This window comes from Saimiri boliviensis, chromosome 10, assembly GCF_048565385.1.
Source record: "Saimiri boliviensis isolate mSaiBol1 chromosome 10, mSaiBol1.pri, whole genome shotgun sequence".
Lineage (NCBI taxonomy): Eukaryota > Metazoa > Chordata > Mammalia > Primates > Cebidae > Saimiri > Saimiri boliviensis.
Genome location: NC_133458.1, coordinates 34,956,731 through 34,983,421, shown reverse-complemented (window position 1 = coordinate 34,983,421; position 26,691 = coordinate 34,956,731). Strand labels below are relative to the sequence as shown.

At 34.2% G+C, this 26,691-nt stretch overlaps 1 protein-coding gene across 6 annotated transcripts in view; it reads left to right on the top strand.

Moving 5' to 3' along the window:
- PTPRZ1 (protein tyrosine phosphatase receptor type Z1) overlaps positions 1 to 26,691 on the top strand; it is a 192,751-nt gene that overhangs the window by 129,756 nt on the left and 36,304 nt on the right. For 2 of the 6 annotated variants that reach the window (XM_074379147.1, XM_074379146.1), the window contains exons 11-14: positions 5,443 to 5,489; positions 11,138 to 14,738; positions 19,564 to 19,708; positions 22,630 to 22,740. In XM_074379147.1, coding sequence (XP_074235248.1) covers positions 5,443 to 5,489; positions 11,138 to 14,738; positions 19,564 to 19,708; positions 22,630 to 22,740 — 3,904 coding nt within the window. The remainder of the gene's footprint in view (positions 1 to 5,442; positions 5,490 to 11,137; positions 14,739 to 19,563; positions 19,709 to 22,629; positions 22,741 to 26,691) is intronic. The other 4 variants (XM_010343696.3, XM_010343691.3, XM_010343687.3 and 1 more) reach the window with 2 other exon arrangements.

Sequence of the window (26,691 nt, the reverse complement as noted above, 5' to 3'; positions counted from 1 at the left end):
GCAAGGCGGGCAGATCACGTGCGGTCAAGAGTTTGAGACCGCCTGGCCAACATGGTGAAACCCGTGTCTACTAAAAATACAAGAAAATTAGCTGGACTTGGTGGCACATGCCTGTAATCCCAGCTCCTCAGGAGGCTGAGGCTGGAGAATCTCTTGAACCCGAGAGGCGGAGGTTTAGTGAGCCGAGAATGTACCATTGCACTCTAGCCTGGGCGGCGGAGCGGGACTCCATCTCAGAAAAAAAAAAAAAAAGAGTATGTATCAGAGAATCAGATGTTTTAGTATGCTTCATTTCAAATCACAGGCTACAAAACTTGCAAGATATTGATAACTAATGAATATTACTATTACCATGATGGCAATATCATCATTTAATATTTCTTATAACCTGCTTCATGGTCTGGGTATAACCATCTTTCTTATTGCCTTTATTTAGCATTGTTTTTCAAAATCAGGTTATTTTTAAATGAAATGTGAGCTCTAAATCTTATTGAAAGATGAGTATCAAAGTAACTGACCATGATTTTAAGTGTGCCTATCATGCTACACCACTGAGTGGCAGCCCTCACCAAAGCTTCCCACATTGATCTACCCCTACCCAGAAAATAACATCTTTAGCCATACAATATTGATCATGTTGGCCAACACCGTATGTGAATTGATTGAAATATGGCATATAAAAAAAAAATCTCGTCTACCCTTATTTATGCATTTTGAGTATGAAGTATATTGAACACATTCACTTAATTTTATTACTTTGGTTTAATTATGCTACTTTAATTTCATACATAAAACAATTTCTCAGAAGTTTGCAAAAAAGTATTACTTTTAGTTATTTATATTTACACTGCTTCCTATTTTATTCATTATGCCGAAGCTTTAAACTTTCTGAATTTTTTGTTCTTTTTTTATTGCATATAAAAAAGAAACTTATTGCATATGAAAAAACAGATTAAATATGTATTTTCTCCATAAGTGATTTCTGAGTGATCCTGTTAGACTGACTCTATATTGACACAAGGTATAATATTCTTCTATCATCTGTTGTGTTTTAACATTTGTACAAAATAATAAATATTATTATAATTAAAAATTTATATTTATTTAAAGGATTGAGATACTAACAACATTGTAATAATGAGATGCTTGTTTGGACACACTATTAAATCTCCATGGATGCCTCAGTCTGTTAAGACATTTTGTACAGTAATGATGTTTTAGTAAATGATGGCATTTGATTTGATGTTTTGATATGCTATGCCTCTTAAAAGCCAAGGGTTACAAACATAGGTAGATGGTTCCCTAACTATTGCTACCAAAAGTTCCTGCATCAAAATCCTGTTCCCCCAAAGTCTGGGATTATCCTATTTTTTATAAAGAAAATATTGATTCTCATAGAATTTATTCTTTCTGATCTTAAATGCTGAAATGGCATTTTTATCTACATATTTATAATTCCGTACTGAAATTACATTGTCTTAAATGTTGTTTCTATGGTAAATATATCCCAATGAAAGTCTTAACAGTAGTACTATCTTGTGGCTTGGTAACAAATCTGGTGCCTACGAGATTTGTGAATTGTATTATTTATGCTGCTAATACAGATACAAGTGGCTTTTGAGTTTGCTGCTTATTTCATGGTTTTTATTAATACCACATCATCCTGTTAATTATGTTGTTTTATTAGCTTGATAACTGTAATGTAGCCTACTTAATAATTCTATTATTATTTAGGATAAACTGTTTACTAAATATTGTATTGTTTATTGCTTTTGTTAAAAAGAAATGAAGACGGTAATTTAGAATTGCTGTCATTCTTTGATATATTTCAAATATTTTAATCAGTTTCCATGAAGAAAAACTCAGTCTTCCAAATAGTGCCTTTAACTTTCAAATTTGATAAAAAATGTGCATTTAAATAAGTAATTTGCTTACATTATTTTTTGTACCTTTTAATTACAGTTGTATACAATAGTATCACTATAAACTAAAGTTCATTAAGTATTATTTCAAATTATCATTTAAGAATAAATGTGTAAATTTGCATTCAGAAATTAAATTTGTCAAGGAGACTTTTTAATGTTAAAAAGATGTATATTCTTTTTAAAGACTTCTTAATTATATTTATGAATGAATAATTTCATAAATGTGTTTTATTGTCACTAAGATAATTATGCTTATTTCTCTTATATAATATAGAGCTAATTACTATACAGTTATAAAGGCATTATTTAAGTATATGTTTCAGGGCCTTGATAATTTATGTGTTAAATTTAAAAGCATGATGAATTAAATCAACAGTTTCCTGTTACTGTGTGCTTTCAGTTGTATTAACAGTTGTCTTGTTAAGTCACTCATGCATCTGTCCTTACTCTACTTGTACCATCCTTCCTATTAGTGTTATTACGTTATTATATGCAAAATCATAGTTTGAAGTAGTTGCAGTCTACATTGCTTTTATTTCGTGCACTGTGAAACTTGGCTTATCTTCATGCAATTAAATAAGCCTTGCTTGCTCACCTACATCAGTGTTGCTTTTTTGTGTCATAGAAAATCAACGTGTTCTTAACGTGTTTTTTAAAAATCTAACATTACATGTGTTGCAAAACAAAAGCAAAATGAGTGAAAAGTTTTTGTTCAGTCATTTTAAAAATGTGAATTTTAAGTGTTCACTCAAAACAAAAAATTCTGATAGTTCTTCACTATCAGACTTTTTTCTAGCCTTTATGGAATCTATTTTGATGAAGGGAGAAGATTCTATAAACCAGTATAATTTTTGAACTATTTAATATATTAGTAGTACCTGACTCCAACCAGTGGTTACTAAAATATCGGTTATTACTTGTGGGAAAGCAGCAGGCCTAAGGGTACCTGAGATGAGACTCTGTGCCCATCAGCAGAGCTCAGTTTGAGTCCAAAATGTTGAACTCACAGATCTAGAATTATGGCTTCAAAATCTTTAGAAAGATAGAAGCAATAGTTCAAAATTATTTTATTTCAAAATTGTTCTGAAGAGTCTCAGCAAAAGACTGCTGGATTCTAAGAAATAGAGAACTTGAAGTATTCCTGGGAATTTCCGTCAATTCAAATGATCTGAGACCAGTTTGAAACCAGAATAAAGTTCCTTCAAGGTGTATTTACACGCATCAGTATGAATGTACCAGCACTTGGGGTGATCACCCATGAGAATGCCAAGAATGGAGGGAGTCTCAGAGACCTGCCTGGGCCCACACATGTTGCCCCAGAGATAAGGAGGCCAAAAAAAGTCTTACTTTTATTACAGTAAACAGCAGCCCAATTATAGTATGAGTAATTAATATTCTTTAGGGGATGTGATTGGAGTAAGACCCTGTATTGTAATTTACTAGAATAGAAACCACAATCCCTATAGTTAATTTATGCTCTGGTAAAATGATAAAAATAAATAAAATGCAGTGCACACTGAAAATATTGAAGCAAAAAGGAAATAAATCCATGATGCGATAGTTATACATACCCTACCTCAACCCTTATTATAATTAAATGAGGAGATTATGTTAGCCCATTAAAGTATGAAGTTAGGCGGAGTTAAACCATTATAAAAAACAATTAAACACTTCTTAAGCATGTTGAAACAAAGGGAATATTGTTGATATTTTTTCCATAGTCTCTTAGCAAAGGAAAAACCTACAATATGTGTACCACTAACAAGTATTTGATTATGATTACCCATTATGAGCATTAAATATTTCAAAAATCTAAGAAAAAGAGTGGCTTCTCTTCAAATTACTTTCAGTAAAACAAGGTATTGTCTAACGTGCTTAATTTGAAGATTATTTACATGCATGAACGTCTTTAGTCATAGCTTTTAGAAAATCATATTGAAGGTCATTTGTCACAGTTTAGTTGCATCTCATTTTAAAATTCACGTGTATTAATTTGTGTGGCGGTTACAAATACACAAGTGTTTGAGATGATTGAAATCACTTTAGTTTGGAAACATAAAGAATAAAGAGCATGAAGAACAGGCGGTAAGGAAAGGATTTCATAGGAAGAAAGAAAGAGAACACTAATGATCAAAATAAAATGTCCAGAGTTCTTCATAGATGGTTTTTATAAGAAAAAAAAATGAGAATTAAAAGTAAGATTGTGATTGTTTCTAGTGAGTACTTCCCTTTTTTAATCACAGGAAGATATCCAGGGTAAGTAATTTTGAAACAGCTACGTTGTCAAGAATATTAACTTAACCTGAATCTTCTTGGGAGGTAGGCATGCTTAACAGATTTTGCATGCATTCTCATTTTATGGTTTTCAACATATTAATACCCAAGAGTCTTGTTTAAAAATAGAAAAAAAACCTCAAGAAAGTTTGTATTGGAAAACAGATCTGGGTATGACAAACATTTAATGTTGGTTCAGGTATACCTTGAAATTTCTATAGAATATACATTTGTTTTGAGGACAAGAAAGGACATAAAACAGAACATATGCAGCGTTAGGATGGTGCAGAGCATAAATTTTGAAGATAGCCTGAGATTCCACAAAAGCATGGGAGTTTGAAGAACATCATCATAATAATGTTCAAACCTCACTGTTACTTTTTCTGCCATCTTCCTAATAAACAGGGCAACTCAGACCAAGAGTAAAGAAAAATTCTCCTCTGCCCCTCAGTCATTTGGCACTGTGACTAGATTCCTTCTTAGGAGAGAACCAGCTTGCTCTTTCCTGACATTCCCGACAGGTCCTGTTTTAGCACCGAGATAGTCGTATGTTGATTCTGATTTGTTGGGACAAATAAACTGGAATAATCCTGGTCATCAGATTCTTAAAGTAGGCAGCATTAACTGAGTTTCCCTGGGGAGAAGGCACAAGATTCACTCTGTTCAGTTCTTCTTCCTGACAGCAAGGCTGGAAAACACTCTTCATTTTACCTGGTGCAGCACCCTGTACAGAAATAAGTATGAGCCCAAACTTGAGGAGTAAGGTGATTATTTGTCCCTCAGTCAAAATAGAAACTTAAGGAAGAAGTAGCTGAATAAGAAAATCAATTCTCCAGAAAATCCCTGGCATTTTCCCAACTATGTTTTTATCAGCCCTGCTAAGGATGAAAATAACTCTGCATTGATGAAAAATTATTTGCATTTTTTTACACTCAGTTTTATCAGTTTCACTAACCTCTCTGTTGTTCTTAGCTTCAATTAGATTTGGTGGGGGGAATGGGGAATGGAGTGGAATGGGAGATAGAGATCAAGATTTGTGTAGTTACGTATAAGCTCATGTAGTGTTGTAGTTCTCAGTAGTGTTGAAAACCAAAATTTGGAATTTTCATTGTGAGAAAGTCTAAATTTTCAAAGCTAACATTAGCTTTTTGGTTCTTTTTAATTTCTCCTCTTTCCACCCATAGGTAAATCCACAAAGGATGAAATAGTTGAACAAATAATAATTTTGTTTTTAATTTTGTAGAACTTGATATTTTTCCTGAATTAATTGGAACTGAAGAAATAATCAAGGTATCATAGCCATTTTCATATTCCAATGTTTTATTATTAAATGGTCTATTTGGAATTGTTGCTTAGGTGTTAGGTATTATCACATGAATAAAAGTTGTGTTGCACGATTTATTGCTTGTGGGGTTAGTTGCTAAGCTTTACATATAGTCATGTAATTGATACATGTGATTCTCTTTGGAGAAATTGAAAGATGTTTTGATTGGTATAGTACTAAAAAACAAGAAATATAAATGGTGATGATAAAAAACAATGACCTTTAAAAATAAATATAGTTATGCACTACAGCTATAAATTGGAATTTTTTTAGTGTACAAATTTTGTGAAAAACTAAAATTGTATTTAACCAGTTCTTAATATTGCTACAGTTTATATATAAATCACCAATGATTTATAGATTCACGATAAATGTGGCCCCAAATATAAATTGTATATATATATATATATATATATATATATATATATATATATATATTTGTGTATATATATATTGCTCATGTAAATTCTTTATTATTTAATTTGATAAATATTCACTTGAAGAACATTGTGCTGACAACAGACACTTATACTGTGAGTAGTCTATACTATTTATTAATAAAATTTATAGGTATTTGAGATTATAAATTTTAACACTATTTTAACTTTTTTAGAGAGAAAGTGATTGATTGTTTAATATATTTTATATTTCATCCTATGCCCTAATGTGCTGTTTATCATAATCGAAATCGTGTATTCAGTTTATGTGCTATTATTGATGATAATATGAATGTGTGCATGTGTATAGATTGTGTAGGAGCTGATAAAGTGTGATAACTAGTGCTGTTATCCAGCAATAAATAACCAGTAGGTCTTTCATAGGTATAAACTATCTTGATATTTTATATATCTTATGGCTAGTCTTTCTTACAAGGGACTATTTTACCAAAATGACCAATCCATCTTTCAACAGGAGTTTACATATTTCAGCTAAGGATATCTCTATTTGTGTGTGTATATACATGTTCACATGCATGTGTATATATATATCTACAAATGATCAACAGAATTAGGTCAAAAAAGAAATTATATTTATGCTGAGTTGTTAATTCAAATAATTGGCCTGACACACTGATGTAAGCCCTTGTTTCAGTAATTGGTACCACGTGGTAAAATATATTCTGTCTAAGTTTCATCTTATATACTAGGCATTACACATCACAGATTCTTTAGAAAAGACCAAGGAATGATCAATTATTTTTCATAGTAATTCCCATTATCATGATTCATGATCCCTGCTTAGTTACTTTAGTTACAAGATCCATGTTTAGTTATTTTTCTTCTCTGTTGCCATTAACCCTATGACATCTTATTACCATAAACCTAAAAAAGTTATTTAAAATCTTTCAATATTACTAGTAAATCTCTACATAAAACTATAATATTGTATTTATAATATTAACTGTGTAAATAGGCTGTACATGTTACCTGATATACATTTTTAATTAATTTCCATTTTTAATGGATCTATAATAGTTCTACATATTTATGAGGTATATAGTGATCAAATCAGGGTAGTTTGCATATCCATTATCTCAAACATTTACGATTTTTCTGTGTTGGAAACATTTGATATCCTTTTTTCTACCTATCTGAAAATACATATTATTGCTAACTACAGTGCTATTGAGTACTATAACTTATTCTTCCTATCTAGCTAGAATTTTGTATCCTTTAACCAACCTCTGCTGGTCAACCTCTTCCCATTACATTTCCCAGCCTCCAGTAACCACTATTCTACCCTCTACTTCTATGAGATCAACTTTTTTAGCTTCCACATAGGAGTGAGAACATGCAGTTTTTATCTTTCTGTTCTTGGCTTGTTCCACTCACATAATGGAAGTATATCTTTATTTTTGTCATATGCTCTACAATAGAGGTCCTTAGAGCTATGCCTGTCATGGTGCCTCTGGTCTCACCATTTACATATATGACAGACACTAGCAGATCTTCCTGTTAGAGAAGAATGTGAAGCTGTCTGAGCAGGCTGGCTTGTACCCAAAGAAAAGTTTCTGAATAGGAGGAGAAAAACAAACAAACAAAACAGTTTAGTGCATCAGTCCAGGGTCCAACAGGAAACAGATGCCACACTCAAATGGAGTCATGGAAGTTAATTTAATGTATATAAAAAAGGGTGATTCACAGATCTGGGAATTCTTAATGCAAACAAACAAGGGGTGGGATTATACATTTGGGGTGAATGATATCAGGGACGCGTTGTTACATCTAAACATGAAAGACAAGAAGAAGGCAAGGAGAAGGTATAGAGAGAGTGGCACAGCAAATGCTGTGAATTCTATAATGGGACAGAGCCATCCTATGGTGATCAGTTAGGTAAGGAGCCTCCCAGGGAATGACCACATTTTCCAGCCACCCACTTAGAACAGAATGGAGACAGGAGGAGAGAGGCTGTGGGAAAGCAAAATGAGGATATACGACACACTGAGGAAGGAGTCACCTGAGAAGGCAGAGTAGAATTAAAAATTAATGTCATTACTTGTTGGTAGAAGACTATGATCTAGAAGAAAATGAGGAAGAAAAAGAATTCTTATGACATTAGGCTTATGGTTTTTGGGGCTTTACCCATGGCGGTAGTGCCCAAAGAAACAGCAGCTCAAAATCTTTGAGCTCTAAGAATCCTTGGCACTGCCAAGGGAGAGGGAGCCAGCTACCACCACATGGACGGGGATTTAAAATGAAGGATACAGGAGCAGTGATTGGTAAGCTTAGCATGGCAAATCAGTAGTAGTTCATGCTATTGAAATTAACTATTGTATTAATACTATATTGTCAAATCAAAAGAGACTCATGTCATAATATGTATTCTTGGAGCATGATTATGAGATGGGATGAAAACACCACTTAACCAATCCACTATTCACTTCCTTGGCTTCATGCAGGAATGAATGACAGGCTGGAAAATGCATGAAATGTATTCCTAATGACTTTTAATCCCTGAATATAGAAATAAATAGTTTGAAGGATATTTCTTAGGTCCTCTCCAAACAGAAATGTATGAATTTGCAAGATAGAGTATCTGTAGCATGATCATGGCTTTACACTAAATTTTTAAAATGAAGTTGTGAAGGATGACATATGACACAGTTTGAAATTACAGTGGAAGAGTGCATCACAGTAACTCCATAAGTAAATCGTAGGAAAGAGTATTGTTGAAATATTTGTAGTCAAACATAAATAAAGTGATCACACAGCATGAATGATATATTCTTCTTAAAATGTTGACACAGCCAGTATGACCTTATAGAGATTAACAAGATGTAAGAGAGTAGAATTAATGAAGGACTAATCAATCACCTTTATCAGGGACTGATGGGTTCTGAGCCCCATAAAGTTTATAGAAAGCATATGTAACTGATATGTGCATAGTTTTTGTTCCAAGTATGTAACAAGAAGAAGTGCATAGCATTATAATAGAAATGTTACGGAAATCGACATTGCTTATAGCAGAATATGATAAAGTATGTTTATGTAGAAATGTAAACAAAGAGAAATAAATGTAATATTATTGTGGAGGTCATTAGACATTAGATTATATGGAGAAAATAGATGGCATATCTTCGGGGAGCTTTAGCTATGAAGGAGAGACAAGAAGTAGAATGATAACTAGAAGGTGAATTAGAGGTTTTCTATCGTGTTCCCTTTACATAAAAGAGATCGGCGTTGATTTAAGCTGATGAGAATGATCTGTTTGATAATTTGAGAAAACAAATTGGAAACACAAAATAGATTGAGCTACTCAATTATGTTCGATTTCCAGGTTCATGATAGGGAATAGATAGAATTCTAACACAGAAGTGGGAATTAGCTTTAGAAAGGAAGAAAAGCTCTTCAGTTTTCACAGGACAGGAGGGGCAGGGGCCTTGTTTTTAATGTTAGGCAGAGGTGTATTTTTGTCTGGTAGCTTCTATTTTCCCTGTAAACAGGAAGGCCGTCTGCTGAGAATGGGAAGAAAGGATAGGAAAGTGAAGGTTTGAACGGAATTTTGGTAGAGGGAAAGAGTGTGGAGTGATATGAGAAAACTAGGCAAATATTTCTGTTTGCAAAGACAAGGAAGAATTTAGAAACTCCACACTGCCAAGCTGAACACCGATTCCCAGCAAAACTCTGGATCAAATTATAAAACAAATATTTATGAGAACTTCTAAGGAAAGAAGAGATAACTGGCACCAACTAATTTTTCCCAAAAGCAAGTCAATGCAAATTATTTTTATTTCCTTTCACATGAAGATTTTTGGTTTGTAGATTATGGGAATATTTTATTTAGGAAATTATTTGACAAAATCTCTCAAGTGGTCCTTGTGAAAAAGGTATCATACAGAATGTACAACTTCATGAAAAATGCTGACTAATCGTAAGAAAATTTGTCAAGGGAATCTGAGAGCGTAGCCATTTTTAGCACTCCATATAATTCAGGTCAAGTGCACTGACTTCCTAGAGTTGTCACATATGATTCAGAAAATACTCACAACCAGCCAACTAATTAAGCTGTAAGTCATAAGGCCACCATTAAGCTTGGAATCGTGTGTTTCATACAGTGCAGATTTCTATGTGTATGACACATATTCATGAGCACACTCAGTTTAAGATTCAGATTCTTTCTGTGATAATGGTCAAGTTCTCACTGACTGTACTCAGTCACTTTTTTCTTCTTTTAGGGAACATGCCTTAAAATATCTAATAGATGATCAAATAAATGACAATTCTAACAAGTTATTGGGTACAGAGATACCGACAAAATCATGTCCCACATGAACTAAAAAAAAAAATTCTTGATACCCTTGGCAATTGAGTTTTCTAAGCATATAATTAGATATAATATGCCCAGTTACACACACACATGCACGCACATATATATGTCTTGGTTGACTTTTAACCAGAAGTCTTGGTTGACTTTTAACCAGAAGACTGGAAGTCTCTTCCTGTGTCATTGCATGGAAGCTTCAGCCTCCTGAATGGTGATTCTAATGGAAACACAAAATTAAACAACTAGGAGTAACACCATATTTTGACAAGTTGCCTTTGAAAATCTGCCTAAGTCTTAAGTGGAAAATATTAAAAACCAAAAGGAAAACAAAACCAAACACCTGTTTTAGTTCTAAATCTTCCCCTTATTCTGACCTTAAAATTGTGATTTGTTCTAAATATACACAATTAAATATTCTGAATGTTCAACTACTTTGGTCTTTGAATTAGTTCCATCACCATTTCTTACTACAATATGCTAATGGCTATTTAGCTTGATTCTTGATGAACAAAGAAATATAAAAGCAAAAAAATAAATACCATGTTAAATAACACTCTCAATAAATAACTTCAGTATGTCTTCCTTTTAAAGATGTGGTATCTATTCATTTAACCACTTCTTTCCATAGCATCAAAATAAAGGCAGCCATAAATTAGGTGTTTTCATTACGTTAAATTACTCTCCTGGAGAGTAGATGATAACGATTTAGGTTAGAGACACGCATTTTACAGAATGGTGTTTTATGAGGATAAAAAGTTCCCAAGATACCACAAGTGATGACTGGCAGTAAGAAGATTTTGTTTTTCTCCTATTTTCTTATGACTCATTAAATCTTGTTTGTTTTTCAAAGGTGGAGGAAGAGGGAAAAAACATTGAAGAAGATGCTATTGTGAATCCTGGTAGAGATAGTGCCACAAACCAAATAAGGAAAAAAGAACCCCATTCTTCTACCACAACACACTATAATCGCATGGGGACAAAATACAATGAAGCCAATACTAATCGATCCCCCACAAGAGGAAGTGGATTCTCTGGAAAGGGTGATGTTCCCAACACATCCTTAAATTCCACTTCCCAACCAGTCACTAAATTAGCCACAGAAAAAGAGATTTCCTTAACTTCTCAGACTGTGATTCAACTGTCACCTCACACTGTGGAAGGTACTTCAGCCTCTTTAAATGATGGCTCTAAAACTGTTCTTAGATATCCACACATGAACTTGTCGGGGACTGCAGAATCCTTAAATACAGTTTCTGTAACAGAATATCAAGAGGTATCTACCGATATCAGCGAGGAGGAGAGTTTATTGACCAGTTTCAAGTTTGATCCCGGAGCTGAAGATTCTTCAGGCTCCAGTCCTGCAACGTCTGCTATGCCATTCATCTCTGAGAACATGTCCCAAGGATACATATTTTCTTCCGAAAACCCAGAGACAATCACATATGATGTCCTTATACCAGAATCAACTAGAAATGCTTCTGAAGATTCAACTTCATCAGGTTCAGAAGAATCATTAAAGGATCCTTCTGTGGATGGAAATGTGTGGTTCCCTAGCTCTACAGACGTGACAGCCCAGCCCGATGTTGGATCAGGCAGAGAGAGCATTCTCCAGACTAATTACACTAAGATACATGTTGATGAATCTGAGAAAACAACCAAGTCCTTTTCTGCAGGTCCAGTGGTGTCACAGGATCCCTCAGTTACAGATCCGGAGATGCCACATTATTCTACCTTTGCCTACTTCCCAACTGAGGTAACACCTCATGCTTTTACCCCATCCTCCAGACAACAGGATTTGGTGTCCACGGTCAACGCAGTACACTCGCAGACCACCCAACCGGTGTACAATGGTGAGACACCTCTTCAACCTTCCTACAGTAGTGAAGTCTTCCCTCTAGTCACCCCTTTGTTGCTTGACAATCAGATCCTCAACACTACCCCTGCTGCTTCAAGTAGTGATTCGGCCTTGCATGCTACGCCTGTATTTCCCAGTGTCGATGTGTCATTTGAATCCATCCTGTCTTCCTATGATGGTGCACCTTTGCTTCCATTTTCCTCTGCTTCCTTGAGTAGTGAATTGTCTCGCCACCTGCATACAGTTTCTCAAATCCTTCCACAAGTTACTTCAGCTACCGAGAGTGATAAGGTGCCCTTGCATGCTTCTCTGCCAGTGGCTGGGGGCGATTTGCTATTAGAGCCCAGCCTTGCTCAGTATTCTGATGTAGTGACACATCTGACCGCTACTCATGCTGCTTCAGAGACGCTGGAATTTGGTAGTGAATCTGGTGTTCTTTATAAAACGCTTTTGTTTTCTCAAGTTGAACCACCCAGCAGTGATGCTGTGATGCATGCACATTCTTCAGGGCCTGAACCTTCTTATGCCTTATCTAAAAACGAGGGCTCCCAACACATCTTCACTGTTTCTTACAGTTCTGCAATACCTGTGCATGATTCTGTGGGTGTAGCTTATCAGGGTTCCTTATTTAGCGGCCCTAGCCATACACCAATACCTAAGTCTTCATTAATAACCCCAACTGTGTCATTACTGCAGCCTACTCATACCCTCTCTGGTGATGGGGAATGGTCTGGAGCCTCTTCTGATAGTGAATTTCTTTTACCTGACACAGATGGGCTGACAGCCCTTAACATTTCTTCACCGGTTTCTGTAGCCAAATTTACATATACAACATCTGTGTTTGGTGATGATAATAAGGTGCTTTCTAAAAGTGAAATAATGTATGGAAATGAGACTGAACTGCAAATTCATTCTTTCAGTGAGATGGGTTACCCTTCTGAAAGCACAGTCATGCCCAACCTGTATGATCACGTAAATCAGTTGAATGCATCTTTACAAGAAACCTCTGTTCCCATTTCTAGCACCAAGGGCATGTTTCCAGGGTCCCTTGCTCATACCACCACTAAGGTTTTTGATCATGAGATTAGTCAAGTTCCAGAAAATAACTTTTCAGTTCAGCCTACACATACTGTCTCTCAAGCCTCTGGTGACACTTCGCTTAAGGCTGTGCTGAGTGCAAACTCAGAGCCAGCATCCTCTGACCCTGCTTCTAGTGAAATGTTATCTCCTTCAACTCAGCTCTTATTTTATGAGACCTCAGCTTCTCTTAGTACTGAAGTATTGCTACAACCTTCCTTTCAGGCTTCTGATGTTGACACCTTGCTTAAAACTCTTCTTCCGGCTGTGCCTAGTGATCCAATATTGGTTGAAACCCCCAAGGTTGATAAAATTAGTTCAACAATATTGCATCTCACAGTATCAAATTCTGCTTCAAGTGAAAACATGCTGCACTCTACATCTGTACCAGTTTTTGATGTATCGCCTACTTCTCATATGCGCTCTGCTTCACTTCAAGGCTTAACCATGTCTTATACAAGTGAGAAATATGAACCAGTTTTGTTTAAAAGTGAAAGTTCCCAGCAAGTGGTACCTTCTTTGTACAGTAATGATGAGTTGTTCCAAACGGCCAATTTGGAGATTAACCAGGCCTATCCCCCAGAGGGAAGGCACGCATTTGCTACACCTGTTTTATCAATTGATGAACCATTAAATACACTAATAAATAAGTTTATACATTCTGATGAAATTGTAACCTTCACCAAAAGTTCTGTTACTGATAAGGTATTTGCTGGTATTCCAACAGTTGCTTCTGATACATTTTTATCTACTGATCATTCTGTTCCTATAGGAAATGGGCATGTTGCCATTACAACTGTTTCTCCCAACAGAGATGGTTCTGTAACCACAACCAAGTTGCTGTTTCCTTCTAAGGCAACTTCTGAGCTGACTCATAGTGCCAGATCTGATGCCGATTTAGTGGGTGGTGGTGAAGATGGTGATACTGATGATGATGATGATGGTGATGATGATGATGATGATGATGACAGAGATAGTGATGGCTTATCCATACATAAGTGTATGTCATGCTCATCCTATAGAGAATCACAGGAAAAGGTAATGAATGATTCAGACATCCATGAAAACAGTCTTATGGATCAGAATAATCCAATTACATATTCACGATCTGAGAATTCTGAAGAAGATAATAGAGTCACAAGTGTATCCTCAGAGAGTCAGACTGGTGTGGACAGAAGTCCTGGTAAATCACCATCAGCAAATGGGCTACCCCAAAAGCACAATGATGGAAAGGAGGAAAATGACATTCAGACTGGTAGTGCTCTGCTTCCTCTCAGCCCTGAATCTAAAGCATGGGCAGTTCTGACAAGTGATGAAGAAAGTGGATCAGGGCAAGGTACCTCAGATAGCCTTAATGAGAATGAGACTTCCACAGATTTCAGTTTTCCAGACACTAATGAAAAAGATGCTGATGGGGTCCTGGCAGCAGGTGACTCAGAAATAACTCCTGGATTCCCACAGTCCCCAACACCATCTGTTACTAGCGAGAACTCAGAAGTGTTCCACGTTTCAGAGGCAGGTTAGTTACGGATCAAAAGGATAGAATGAGGTGTGGTGGTTTGCTTTCTCTGAAAGTAAAACAGAAAAATTATGGAAAGGTAGAAATTTGGTAAAATGGTACATCATCGTTTTTAAAATCAAAACAGTCAACAAATCAGTTTCCAGTTTTTAAAGTATGATTGTATTTATTATTTCAAATGATCATTTACCACATTTTGGTTTTTAATTTAATTATCTCCAAAATAGACAAAACAATTTTTATTTACTGTCAATATTTCATACTCGACAGATTGATGTTTCATAATACATTTTTAGTACACTGCTTTTAAAATAAGATCAGAGTATGTTATTTTAGATTATTTTAATTTTCATTCTTTTGTCCTAAAACAAGTTGTAAGCTAGCTCAATTATAAAATGAAATATTAAATCTGAGAGGAATGTGACATAAGCACTTCTCTCTGACACACCCCCTTAGGAAGGAATTAGTAATTTGCATGTTCATATCAGTTTGGGGAGCTTAATTTAAAAAAAAAAAATCCTTTGCTAAGTTTTGAGAGTTAATGATGAAGTTGAACAAAAATTTATTTTTCTTTCTTTACCTTAATGTTGCCTAAAGAGGGCAGTGTAAAACATCAAAATACATTTTACTTCATGCCTGCTGTTACACACCTTTTTGAAGTTAAATAATGGGCATTAATATATACAGTATGTATAGGTATTGTATGACAAGATGTAAAATACTAAACAGTTTTCTGCAGAAATGAATTGCATTTGTGAATGTATTTTATGCAAATTGGCTTACTGGCCAGATGTTTCTTAGAGCAGATTACATGCAGTGTATATAATACAGATGTCTGCTTTAAATGCCAATGGAAAGAAGAGGGAAGTTCAATTCTATTAAGTATAGAAAATCGATACTTTCACTGAATTGGTCATAAGAATTTTGTAATTTGCTTTTTTTACATGTGAAAGTATTCTGAAATTTCATAATGAAAATATTTAAATCTTAACATTAAGTTAAATGATAGGCTAATGTAACAAAATGCACTGATTGTATAAAAGTGGATATTTGTAATCCAGAACATAGACATCAGTCTCATTAGGATATTTTTTCTTTTGCTATTTCATCTTTTGAATTAGTTGTATATTTTTTCTTCAGTGGAGCAGCAATTAAAAGTTTGTGCATTTTGATAGAGAAGTTTTTCTGTATTCTGACTTGATACCTATTTAACATTGCATTTTAAACACTTAAATGCTGATATGTGAGAATGAATAATTAATCCATAGGTCACTATAGTCATTAGTGCTGTCATATATAGGAACTGTTATCTGTTCTCAATTATAGTAGTTGCTTTTTAATTTTTATTAGATTTATGTTAAAAGAAAATATCAGGACTCCTTCTACCTATCTTATCAGGTAGTGACATCGATATGTTCTTGTTAGATGACACTATTGTAGAAAGATATGTAATTATATGCCAAACCTAAAATTATTGACTAAAGCTTAGCAAGTTTCTCTTCAGTGTACTAATTAGTTTTATTTAATTATCAAGAATATGTTCTCCCACTAATTAGGATAAAACAATATGAACATAACGTCCAACATTAACAAGTAACATAATTAGTGAAATAAATAAGATCAAACAAAATTAAGGGAAATTCTGGCCTATTTTTAAAACTGTACTGTAAAATCATATGTAGTCTGTCTTATCCAATAATTGAGTATATTCTTTTATCAAATGCATTCAAACTAATACTGAAACTTAAAGTTTTATGGTGTATTTTTAGAATGCAGAATAATTTACAGGATGTATTGTTCTAATACACATAAGGAAAATATTAATGTTCACAATTTATAAATGAGTACACTGAGACCCAAAGATAGTAGGTTATTTGATCGAGGTCACATGAGTAAATACAAAACTGAGCCTGGAAATGTGTTATTGATGTCTATCTCTTAGAGACTATGCTTTCATGTTGGGGGCCAATTAAATAAATGTAATGCTTAAATCATAATGCCAAAATTATACTATCTTATTCTCAAAACATATTTTAAAATTTTAATCTTAGTTCATTATTTCATAATTATCTATTAATCAAATCTTTTAATTTAGGCAAATCATATATACTACTGAGCCATATTAAAACATATTTTAGTCTCAAGTAAATAAAAATAAAATCAGTACAACTAGTTCCTCGTTATAGTACACAAAACAACCAACTGATTGTCTGTACTTCCATGCGATATCCCATCTTGCGTAAAAGAGGTAGGTTTCATGCCATAGATTGATCATTCTGACTCCTTAATTAAAGGATTTAAGATCAAGAATCACAAAGAACTTTTGAGAAAAGTTTATACACAAGACTATATGTGTGTGCATGTGCGTATATGATGCCTGTAAATAAATGTGTATATGGTATATTTACATATATAATATATTACATATCTTACATATATAACACATATATGATTGGACACATATATATGTATGCTATACATATATAAATGAAATATGTAATTTTATATATATATACCCATATACATGTTGCTATGAAAATTTGTGGCCATTAAATACTTGCATAATTATGTAAGTTTACTTTAAGCATACATTAATCGACATCACTGGTTCTCAAACTTGAACATAGATCAGAATCAACTGGAGGACTTGTCAAAACACAAATTGCTGAGCCTTACACACAGAGTTTCTGGTTCAGAAGATTTGGTGTGGTTGGAGTGAAGCCCAAAATTTGCATTTCTAAGTTATAGTGGTGTTGATGTTGCTATTCTGGAGTTCACACTTCAAGAAAAACTGATACAGATAATTATATGAACCACCGTTTGTACTATATGAGGTACCAGGGACTTTGCTAAGTGAATGTTTTCATTTGTGACTCACACGCTTACTTTCCATATAGGTAACAATAGTTACAATAGAAAAAACTGAAGATAACCACATACAAAATAAGATGTTTTTCTAAATTTTATAAGGAAATGTTCACTGCATTCACCATCAAGTTATTTAGGTGACTAGACGATTCTAGATGAGTCTCTACAAAATAATGAGCTGAGAATTAACATTTTGAAAAATGAAGGGTTGTGCTTTTCTCACAAGAATATTAACTACAACTTAGGGCTCAGTTGGCTTAGCACATTTTCCATTTCTATACAGTTTTATGATTTTTAATAACACCTTTGAATATCATTTTTTCCTAGTAATTGCATTTATAGTTATAAGAATAAACATCTTGGGAAATGTGTGTGCAATTTACATTCCTGTCATACATTTTATTTATTTATTTATTCATGAGACAGAGTCTCACTCTGTTGCCCAGGATGGAGTGCAGTGCCATGATCTTGGCTCACTGCAACCTCTGCCTCACGGGTTTAAGCCATTCTCCTGCCTCAGCCTCCCAAGTAGCTGGGACAACAGGCACGCACCTCATGCCCAGCTAATTTTTGTATTTTTTTTTTTAGTAGAGACGGGGGTTTCACCATGTTGGCCATGCTGGTCTTGGACCCCTGACCTCAAGTGATCTGCCCACCTCGCCCTCCTAAAGTGCTGGTGTGAGCTGCCAGGCCTGGCCCGATACATTTTCTTCACAAGTGGATTAAATTCCTGGCCCTTTCTGCTATTATCCTTGATCAACAAAAGAAAGCTATTATTTTAAATCTTAGGTTCTCTCCATTTAGATATATTTAATGCTATATATATGCATTTATATTAGTCTTCATTTCTTAAATATTTAAAGTTAAACACAGTTTCTCTGTCTCCTATTTCTAATAGTGAGGCACTTGGTATGAAAGCATTGGAAGTGCCGATGCATAAGAAGGCACGTGGACTTTGATGGGAAACTCAAATGTTCTGCAGGTAGATAAGCTAAGGCCTCTTTGTAGCATGTCAGCATGTTGTAATGTTAGAAACTATTGTCATGCTCAATCATCTTGGTTTCCCATTGAATCCACCTCAAAGCAAAGAGGAAGGATTGTTATTGGCCACAAACACTCACAGTTCTGAAACTCTTTTACAACAAATTAAAATTTTATCTCTATAGTTATACTGATTTTCAAAGTGCTAGTACAATAATACATCTCACTGTTCCCAAAAATAATCATGTGTCTTCTTTTAAAATTAACTCAGGGACCAGATTGGGAGTTTTAATTATTTACAATTGCATACTTCAGAAGAATTTCTTAGATCTACATATTTCTCCAATTCACCTGAAATTGCATTTTTTTTTTTTAGAATAAAACAATGGATAAGAAAAGCATTCAAAATAACATTTAAAACCAATCTATATTTAAAATTAAAATAGATTGCTGATTGAAATATTATCCTAATATAAGAAGAGTTATCCCAAGATTTTTTCTTCATGAAATTATTAATTGCTTCTAACTATTTCCCTAATGCAGGGTTAAGCTTATCATATTAAAATTTATTTTAGAAAATTAATATAGATGGTGATTCAGTAAGTAGCACTGTTTTTCCTGACAATTCTATTTTAAAACTGTGTAGTTGTTTTTTTTTTTTTTTTAATTTTGTTATTTCTATTTCCCTTATTTAGTAACATTTCAAGGCAGTATTATGCTCACCTGTTGCCAAGACACCCTTATCTGGGTGCCAATCTCTGCTGGGATTTTGTGGTTCTTCAGGTTTAATAGCCTGACTTACTTTTTAAACTTTGCTTTATTTAAGTTGGCCTGTAATTGTAGACATTCTTTGCATCAAAGAGTCAAAATTTTAAAGGTAAGTAATAGCAATGAAGGTTGCAATTAATCAGTTAAGAAGTGCTGTGACTTGTCCTTCAGCTTAAATATCAATTCTCTCAATTTTCTCCGACTACAGAGGCCAGTAATAGTAGCCATGAGTCTCGTATTGGTCTAGCTGAGGGGTTGGAATCCGAGAAGAAGGCAGTTATACCCCTTGTGATCGTGTCAGCCCTGACTTTTATCTGTCTAGTGGTTCTTGTGGGTATTCTCATCTACTGGAGGTAAGTTGAGTGTTTGTTTTAGAAACTTTAATTCATAAAGTTCAGATTTTGCCCATATTTCATCTGGAAGGTTTTCAAAGCATATCCAAAATTTATTTCACTTGAAAGCTGCCATTAATTTATTCAAGGTAAATTTGTTAATCCAAAGGCACAGTAATGAGAGTTAATTATTCTTCATTCATCAATTAAAGGTAAATGGAAGAACTTTTACTTGTTGGTATTTAATGCAGTATCTTGCCAGTTGCACTTTCATGTTAATCTAATTAATAGACATCGTCATAGCATTTAACATAAATCTAAGCTTCTCATTAGCTGTAATTCCAAAAATTAAGAAAACATTTTTATATAGTAACTAATATTGTTTTTAAATGACAGAATAGTTTGTATACGATGCATATTAACTGTACATACTGATAAAAATGATAACCTGTGCATAAAAGTAAAATCAAGCAATTAAAATATAATTAGGGAATACACTTAATGACTATCTTAAGACGCATGGGCATTTAAGATTCCTTATTATTTGCTTTGAGGATGAAATACAGCTTCACTGCCAATAATCTGTTAGGTCATTTAAAGGACAAGGATAATTGTACCCATCATAAGCTTTCTATCTTGTAGAAAGCAGAACACACAACAAATTAGGAACGTAAGTCAATATAACTATGTCTGTTAGAAAACGAAGACTTTATGATGATATAAGGAATCATATGCATAAACCAAGAAAGGGCATAGCATAGTACTATATACTTTTATTTTTAAACGGAATTTTGTTCAGAAAATATATAATGCTTTTTATTTAGCAACATCATTCTATAACTTTATATCAGCACTCTTTATGTGTGTTCTCTCAAAATATATTATCACTGTTTATTCTGAAATATTTACCATTTTTATTGACTGTTTTCCATGTACCTAGTACTGTGTTAATAACTATCAGGAAATATCAAAAATGAGCAAATGAATGAAAAAAGTCAATGATTTGAAGAAATCCATGTTTATTAAGGAGAATTTGTCATAAAAATGTATAAAATATGGCACAAAAGTGTATGCATAGCACTTGAAATCTAGTGCTAAGAGTAGTCAGAGAACAAAGAAACTTGATAGCCCAGAATGCCCAGGGTAAGTGTAAACTAAAATATAGGACTCAAGTTGTGTAGGATTCAGAAAGGAAAGGAAAAGGGCACTCCAGGCAGAGAGACACAGCAGGTGGAAAGATCGGAAAGTAGAAATGAGCTGTCTTTTGAGTAAAAGCTATTGGATGTTTCAGACATAGTGAGCCCTGGAGCATGTATTAATGTTTGCATGTAGTGGACATTGGTTGACTAGGGTACAATGTCTCCACGATCCAATGTATTTCATATCTGACTTCCTTTACTAGAACAGAGTAGACTGCACACTGTGGAGAACAGATCATGCGTTTGTTACACCACATGAGTCAGGAGTCTTATTTTGTTCATAACAAGAAACAAACAAACCTAGTTTCTTCAGTCTGTATCTTGGTAATTCCAACAATTGCCAATTATTTTTTTCTGAAGATTTCATGTTTAACAGAGTGCTTTTAACATAATCCATAATCCATAATCCATAAATGACTGTTCATCAATAATACATACTGCTTTTCTCCCTGTTCCCCACTGAACTTGCTGAGCACATTTTTTACCACATTGATATGTATATTCATATTACAGCTTTCTATCTACTCTGATCTTCCCTACTAAACTACTTTTTTAATTAATGGGAGTCAGTGTTAAAAACTGAAAATAAGATGGAGAATATGACCAATTCTGCTTCATAGTAAATAGTGCTAGTATAAAGTTTGAATAAAGATGTTTGATGGTTTCTAAGATTGAAGTTAGTTTCTTAATCTCTGTTACTTAATATTTCAAGTATATTTTCTAAAAATTTGGAAATCAGTATCTTATTTAATGCAATTAGATAGTTTATGGAAAATTAAAACCTGGAGCGGTTTCTATCTTCTATGGTAATAGGTCATTTCATTTGCATTATATAAACTTACCAGTCAAAAATATATTACTTTGACCTTCTATATTTCTTTTCTCTTCACAAATAACACTTTAGGTAGCTTCAATGCAGAGTATAATAGTGTAAAATATATGTGAGTGTTTCGGCCAAGCACAGTAGCCCACACGTGTAATCCCAGCACTTTGCAAAGGCGAAGTAAGGACATCACTTGAGGCCATGAGTTTGAGACCAGCCCAGGCAACATAGTGAAACCTCCATTTCTACAAAAAATAAAAACTAAAAATTAGTTGGGCCTGGTGGTGCCTGCCATAGTCCTGGCCTCCCAGGAGGCTGAGTCTGGAGGATCACTTGAGCCCAGGAGCCAAGTTTATAGTGAGCTATGATTATGCCACTGTACTCCAGCCTGATCTAAAAATATAAATTTTTAGATTATAATATGCTAGGGGTATTATATGCTGGTCACAAGATGATAGTTTTAGTGCATTCTTCAAGGTTTGTGTGAATTATTCAAATTCTAGTGAAGCTACATTTGTAAACAATATGATTTCACTAGTCAATATATAAACATTTTAGACCTTTTTAAAGACTACAGCCTGGGAAGAGGTTTAAAACTCTAAAGTCATACCAATAACAGTCCTAATAGTAATGTAGTCCTTATGAATTTTTTCCAGTTTATAAATTTGAAATTTTTTAAACAGCTTTAGATAATATTAAAATACTGTAAAACTCACCTATAAGTGTACAGTTCAATGGTTTTTAAAGTGTTCTACTATTTCCCTAATGACTAATGATGTTGCGTGTTTTTTCATGTGCTCGTTGGACAGTTGTATATCTTTTTTGGATAAATGTATATTCAAATCCTTTGCTGCCTGTTTTTTTATTGTGTTATTTGTCTTTCTGTTATTGAGTTGTGGTTTTTGTTTGTTTGTTTTAAGGAGCAGAGAGTTTAATAGAAAAGAAAAATGGGAGAAGGCAGAAGGAAGAAGCTCCCCCGTAAAGAGACAGAGGGAAGGGGGCTCCAAAGCTGAAAGAGGAGACCCCGAGTTGTGTGTTTTTGTATATTCTAGATACAAGTCCCTTATATCTGATTTGCAATTATTTTCCCCCATTCTATGAGTTATCTTCTCACTTTCATGATGGTATCTTTTTTAAAGTACAAAAGTTTTTAATTTTGATGAAACCCAATTTATCTATTTTTCTCTTGTTGCTTGCACTTTTAGTATCATATCTAAGAAGGCTGCCTAACCCAGAACCACAATGATTTACTTCTAGATTTTTGTCTAAGAATTTAACAAAATTAAAGGACTCATGCTGCCCAGTTACAAAACCTTAATTAAAAGCTACAGGAATCAAGAGAGTCAGATACTGCCATTAGAATAGACATATAGATCAATGGAATTGAGTTGAGAACCCAGAAATCTTGTGTTTACGATCAATGGATTTTAGACAAGGATCTGAAGACTTTTCAATGGGCAAAGAATAGTGCTTCCAACAGATGGTGCTAGGACAATTGAATATCCATCTACAAAAAGTCAAGTTGAACCTTTTTCTGACAATATACACAAAAATGAACTCATATGGGACCACAGACATCAGTGTAAGAATGATAAAATTCTTAGAAGAAAATATTTAAATATATTTCTAACCTATTTTAATGAGAAATTAATCTCAAAGTGTTATAATAAATCTATTTTGCCTAATTTACCTAACTCAACATGTTCCCCTTATATTTCATATAAACCTTTAGAGGAAGCAGATTTTAGCCGAAAGACAAAACAAATTCAAAGTGAGAAAATCCAAATCTCTTTTCTAGTCCTGCCTGGTATTTGCTGTATGGCTTGGGCATGTCACTTACCCACCTAGGACTTGTTTTCCTCTTTTTAACATTTGCATATTTTCACTAGATCATCTTTAAGATTGTGGCCAGACCTTTTTTAGGGGTTCTATGAATAAATGCAGATGCTGACGCTTGTTTCATGTTTGTATAAGGATACTCGGGAATGGAATAATATACATGTCTAGGTTTTCATTATAAATACTGTGATGAAAAGGCATAAATTAAATAATCAGATTACCATTGATTGAAAGGACCTATGTCTACAAGTTTAAAACAGTCATCACATTTTTCATCATGCCTGATGGATAATTAGCAGGTGACGTAGTTATCAACACTTAGCACATAGACGTGAAGACATTCACTGCTTATACTGAACAGATGGACTACAGATACTGAATCTTGTCATACATTAAATAATATGCCTTGAAATCATTTTCCAGATGTTTTAAAGTATAATTTACATGAGCCAAACCATAAGTTTCTAAGATGCAAAAATGACTTCAACAGGAAGATTTTCAAATAGTTTTTTTAAGGCACATTTTGAAAGCTTTTTTTTTAAGAGTTAGAACCTAAAAAATATTAAAGTTATATCCAACCAAATGGGACACGATTATAAGCAATATAGAAAAGGACTTCATACAAACACAATTGTTTTGGCTGGGGGGAAGGAGAAGGAAAGCAATATGAATTCTCTCTTGACCTTAAACTCCAATTTGAGGGTCATTGAAGATGGCTACCAACCCAGAATGGAGGTACCAGATTGCCTTTTAAGTGTAGTGTCACATGCAATATAAAACTGCACTATGAAGTATACCTAACCAATATACAAATGGCCTTCATCAATAATTTAGCCTATACTATCTTAATGTTTCCTACTTACAAGCTTTTTGGTATTATTTATAAGGTCCTTTAAGGAAATTAATGCCAAGTAGTGTTACTTATTTCCTAGAACCAACAAAGATTTGATTACAGAGCTGACGAGTAGAACTGGTGTTTACCCAGAATACGGTGAACATTAGCAGCATGTTCAACCTCAATGCCAATAGGTTTTAATTGACCATTTTATATTCTTTGAGATGCTGCTTTCATCCCATTCAGTCATAATTATTGGCACATGCTCCATCAATCCATTTGCCCATCCAGCCACCCATTCATCCATCCTTCACTACTATATATCTCATCTCTGCCTCCAAAATGTTTTGATATTTTAAGTTATCCCATTCAAAGCTCAGGTAGGTAAGAGAATCCAGGATGCAGCTGAACAACATGTGATTGGTGGGGTTTACTTGCCTCTAGAAATTCATCTAATCATTCAACAAATATTGAACACCTATTCTACTCCTAGCACAGTATTAAGAGTTGGGTTTACATAAAATCAAGAGATATGGCCCCATCTTTTAAAAATTTAATAAGGATATAGGCACAAAACAAACATATTACAAAATAATTACACAACCACCAATTAAGAAAAAATGCTTAGAGTAAAATAATGTAGAATAACGTCCAGAAAATGAAGATATTCTTTGATTGATTGGTATGTTTTCCAAAACAGTCTTTTTTTTTTTTTTTTTTTTTTTTTTTTTTTTTTTTTTTTTTTTTTTTTGAGACAGAGTTTCACTGTTATTGCCCAGGCTGTAGAGCAATGGCATGATTTTGGCTTACTGCAGCCTCTGCCTCCTGGGTTTAAGAGATTCTGCCTCAGCCTCCCAAGTAGCTGGGATTACAAGCATGCACCACCACGCCTGGCTAATTTGTTATTTTTAGTAGAGATGGAGTTTCTCCATTTTGGTCAGGCTGGTCAGGGTGATCCACCCACCTTGTCCTCCCAAAGTGCTGGGATTACAGGTGTGAGCCACCATACCCGGCCAAAACAGTCTTTATATAGGCTTATGTAAATAGAAATTTGGGTTAGGTGCAGTGGAAAAGGAGAAGCTGCTGTGCTAAAGGCTGCTTAGAAAATGAAAGCCCATTTCACAGAGAGGATGCCTCTGAGCTGTCTTGAAAGAAGACTGTTTGCCTGGCAGATTGACGAGTGAGGTATTTTGGTTAGGAGAGGCATGTTTAAAACAGAGAAGATGAATACCGAGTTAGGAGAGAAAAGGCAGGTGTGTTGATCTACGTGATTATATTATTAGAGTATAAACTTCAAGAAAAATGTCTGACAGGGTGAGGAAAACAGACAGGTAGAGTTTAAGTATTGAAAAATCTTGGATATTATGATCTAAATATTTGTAAAATATTTAACTAGAATACATGGGTAAAAGTAAAAGGGAGACAGATATGAACCCGTCAGGGCTATAGCAGTGGAGCAGGAAGACCTACTCTTTGAGTACCATTTGGAAGCACTTAGAAGGGAATGAGTTTTGAGTTAGTAAAAGAAAATATTTAGCAAATAAGGAGAATTCGAAAGGAATGATCTACTTCCCACTGAAGGTATTGAAACTGGACCTTCTTAACCATAGGTTAGAAATGCTTTTGAAGGGATCCTTGTATCAGCTGTGATATTGCAATAGCTTTTTAAAGGCATTTTACAATGTTAAGATTCATTGAAATATTTTTTAAAACATTTCACCAGTTTGTGTAACTATATTTTAGAGAAATCAAAGGGATTTTAATTACATGATCTTAAAAGCATGTATCAAGGCCACTGTTTCCATATCAGTATGTCAGATCATGCTCCATGCATAGTTGCACAGATAATCCAAACTTCCTCTGTAGTTTCTGCCAGTCTGGTTTCAGTTCTGCTCATGTGGGACTTCTGTGGGATAGTTTCTGTGGCCTTCATCTCTCTCATTCCTCATCAATCTGCCATACCTTCCACTTTGTAAGATATTGACCTAGTTAGGATCCCTTTGCACTTGATTCTGTACCACTCGCCTTTTTCCTATACCACTTTCTCTCTCTTGAAGATATTTTTGTGTTCTCTCAATACGTCTTCTCTCAAATGTGATTATCAATGGTTTATACCACCAAAGCAGATGACAAATTTTGCTATGCACATCGTTGCTTCAAGGTTTTTTGTTTATTTGCTTGTGACATTAAGGTAAGCTACACAATTTTACACTACTCCTACTTACACAAGTTCATTCATCAAAGAAATACTTCGGGGTTACCTACAACATGACACACATGCTCCTTAGTGCTAAGGACTAACACTGCA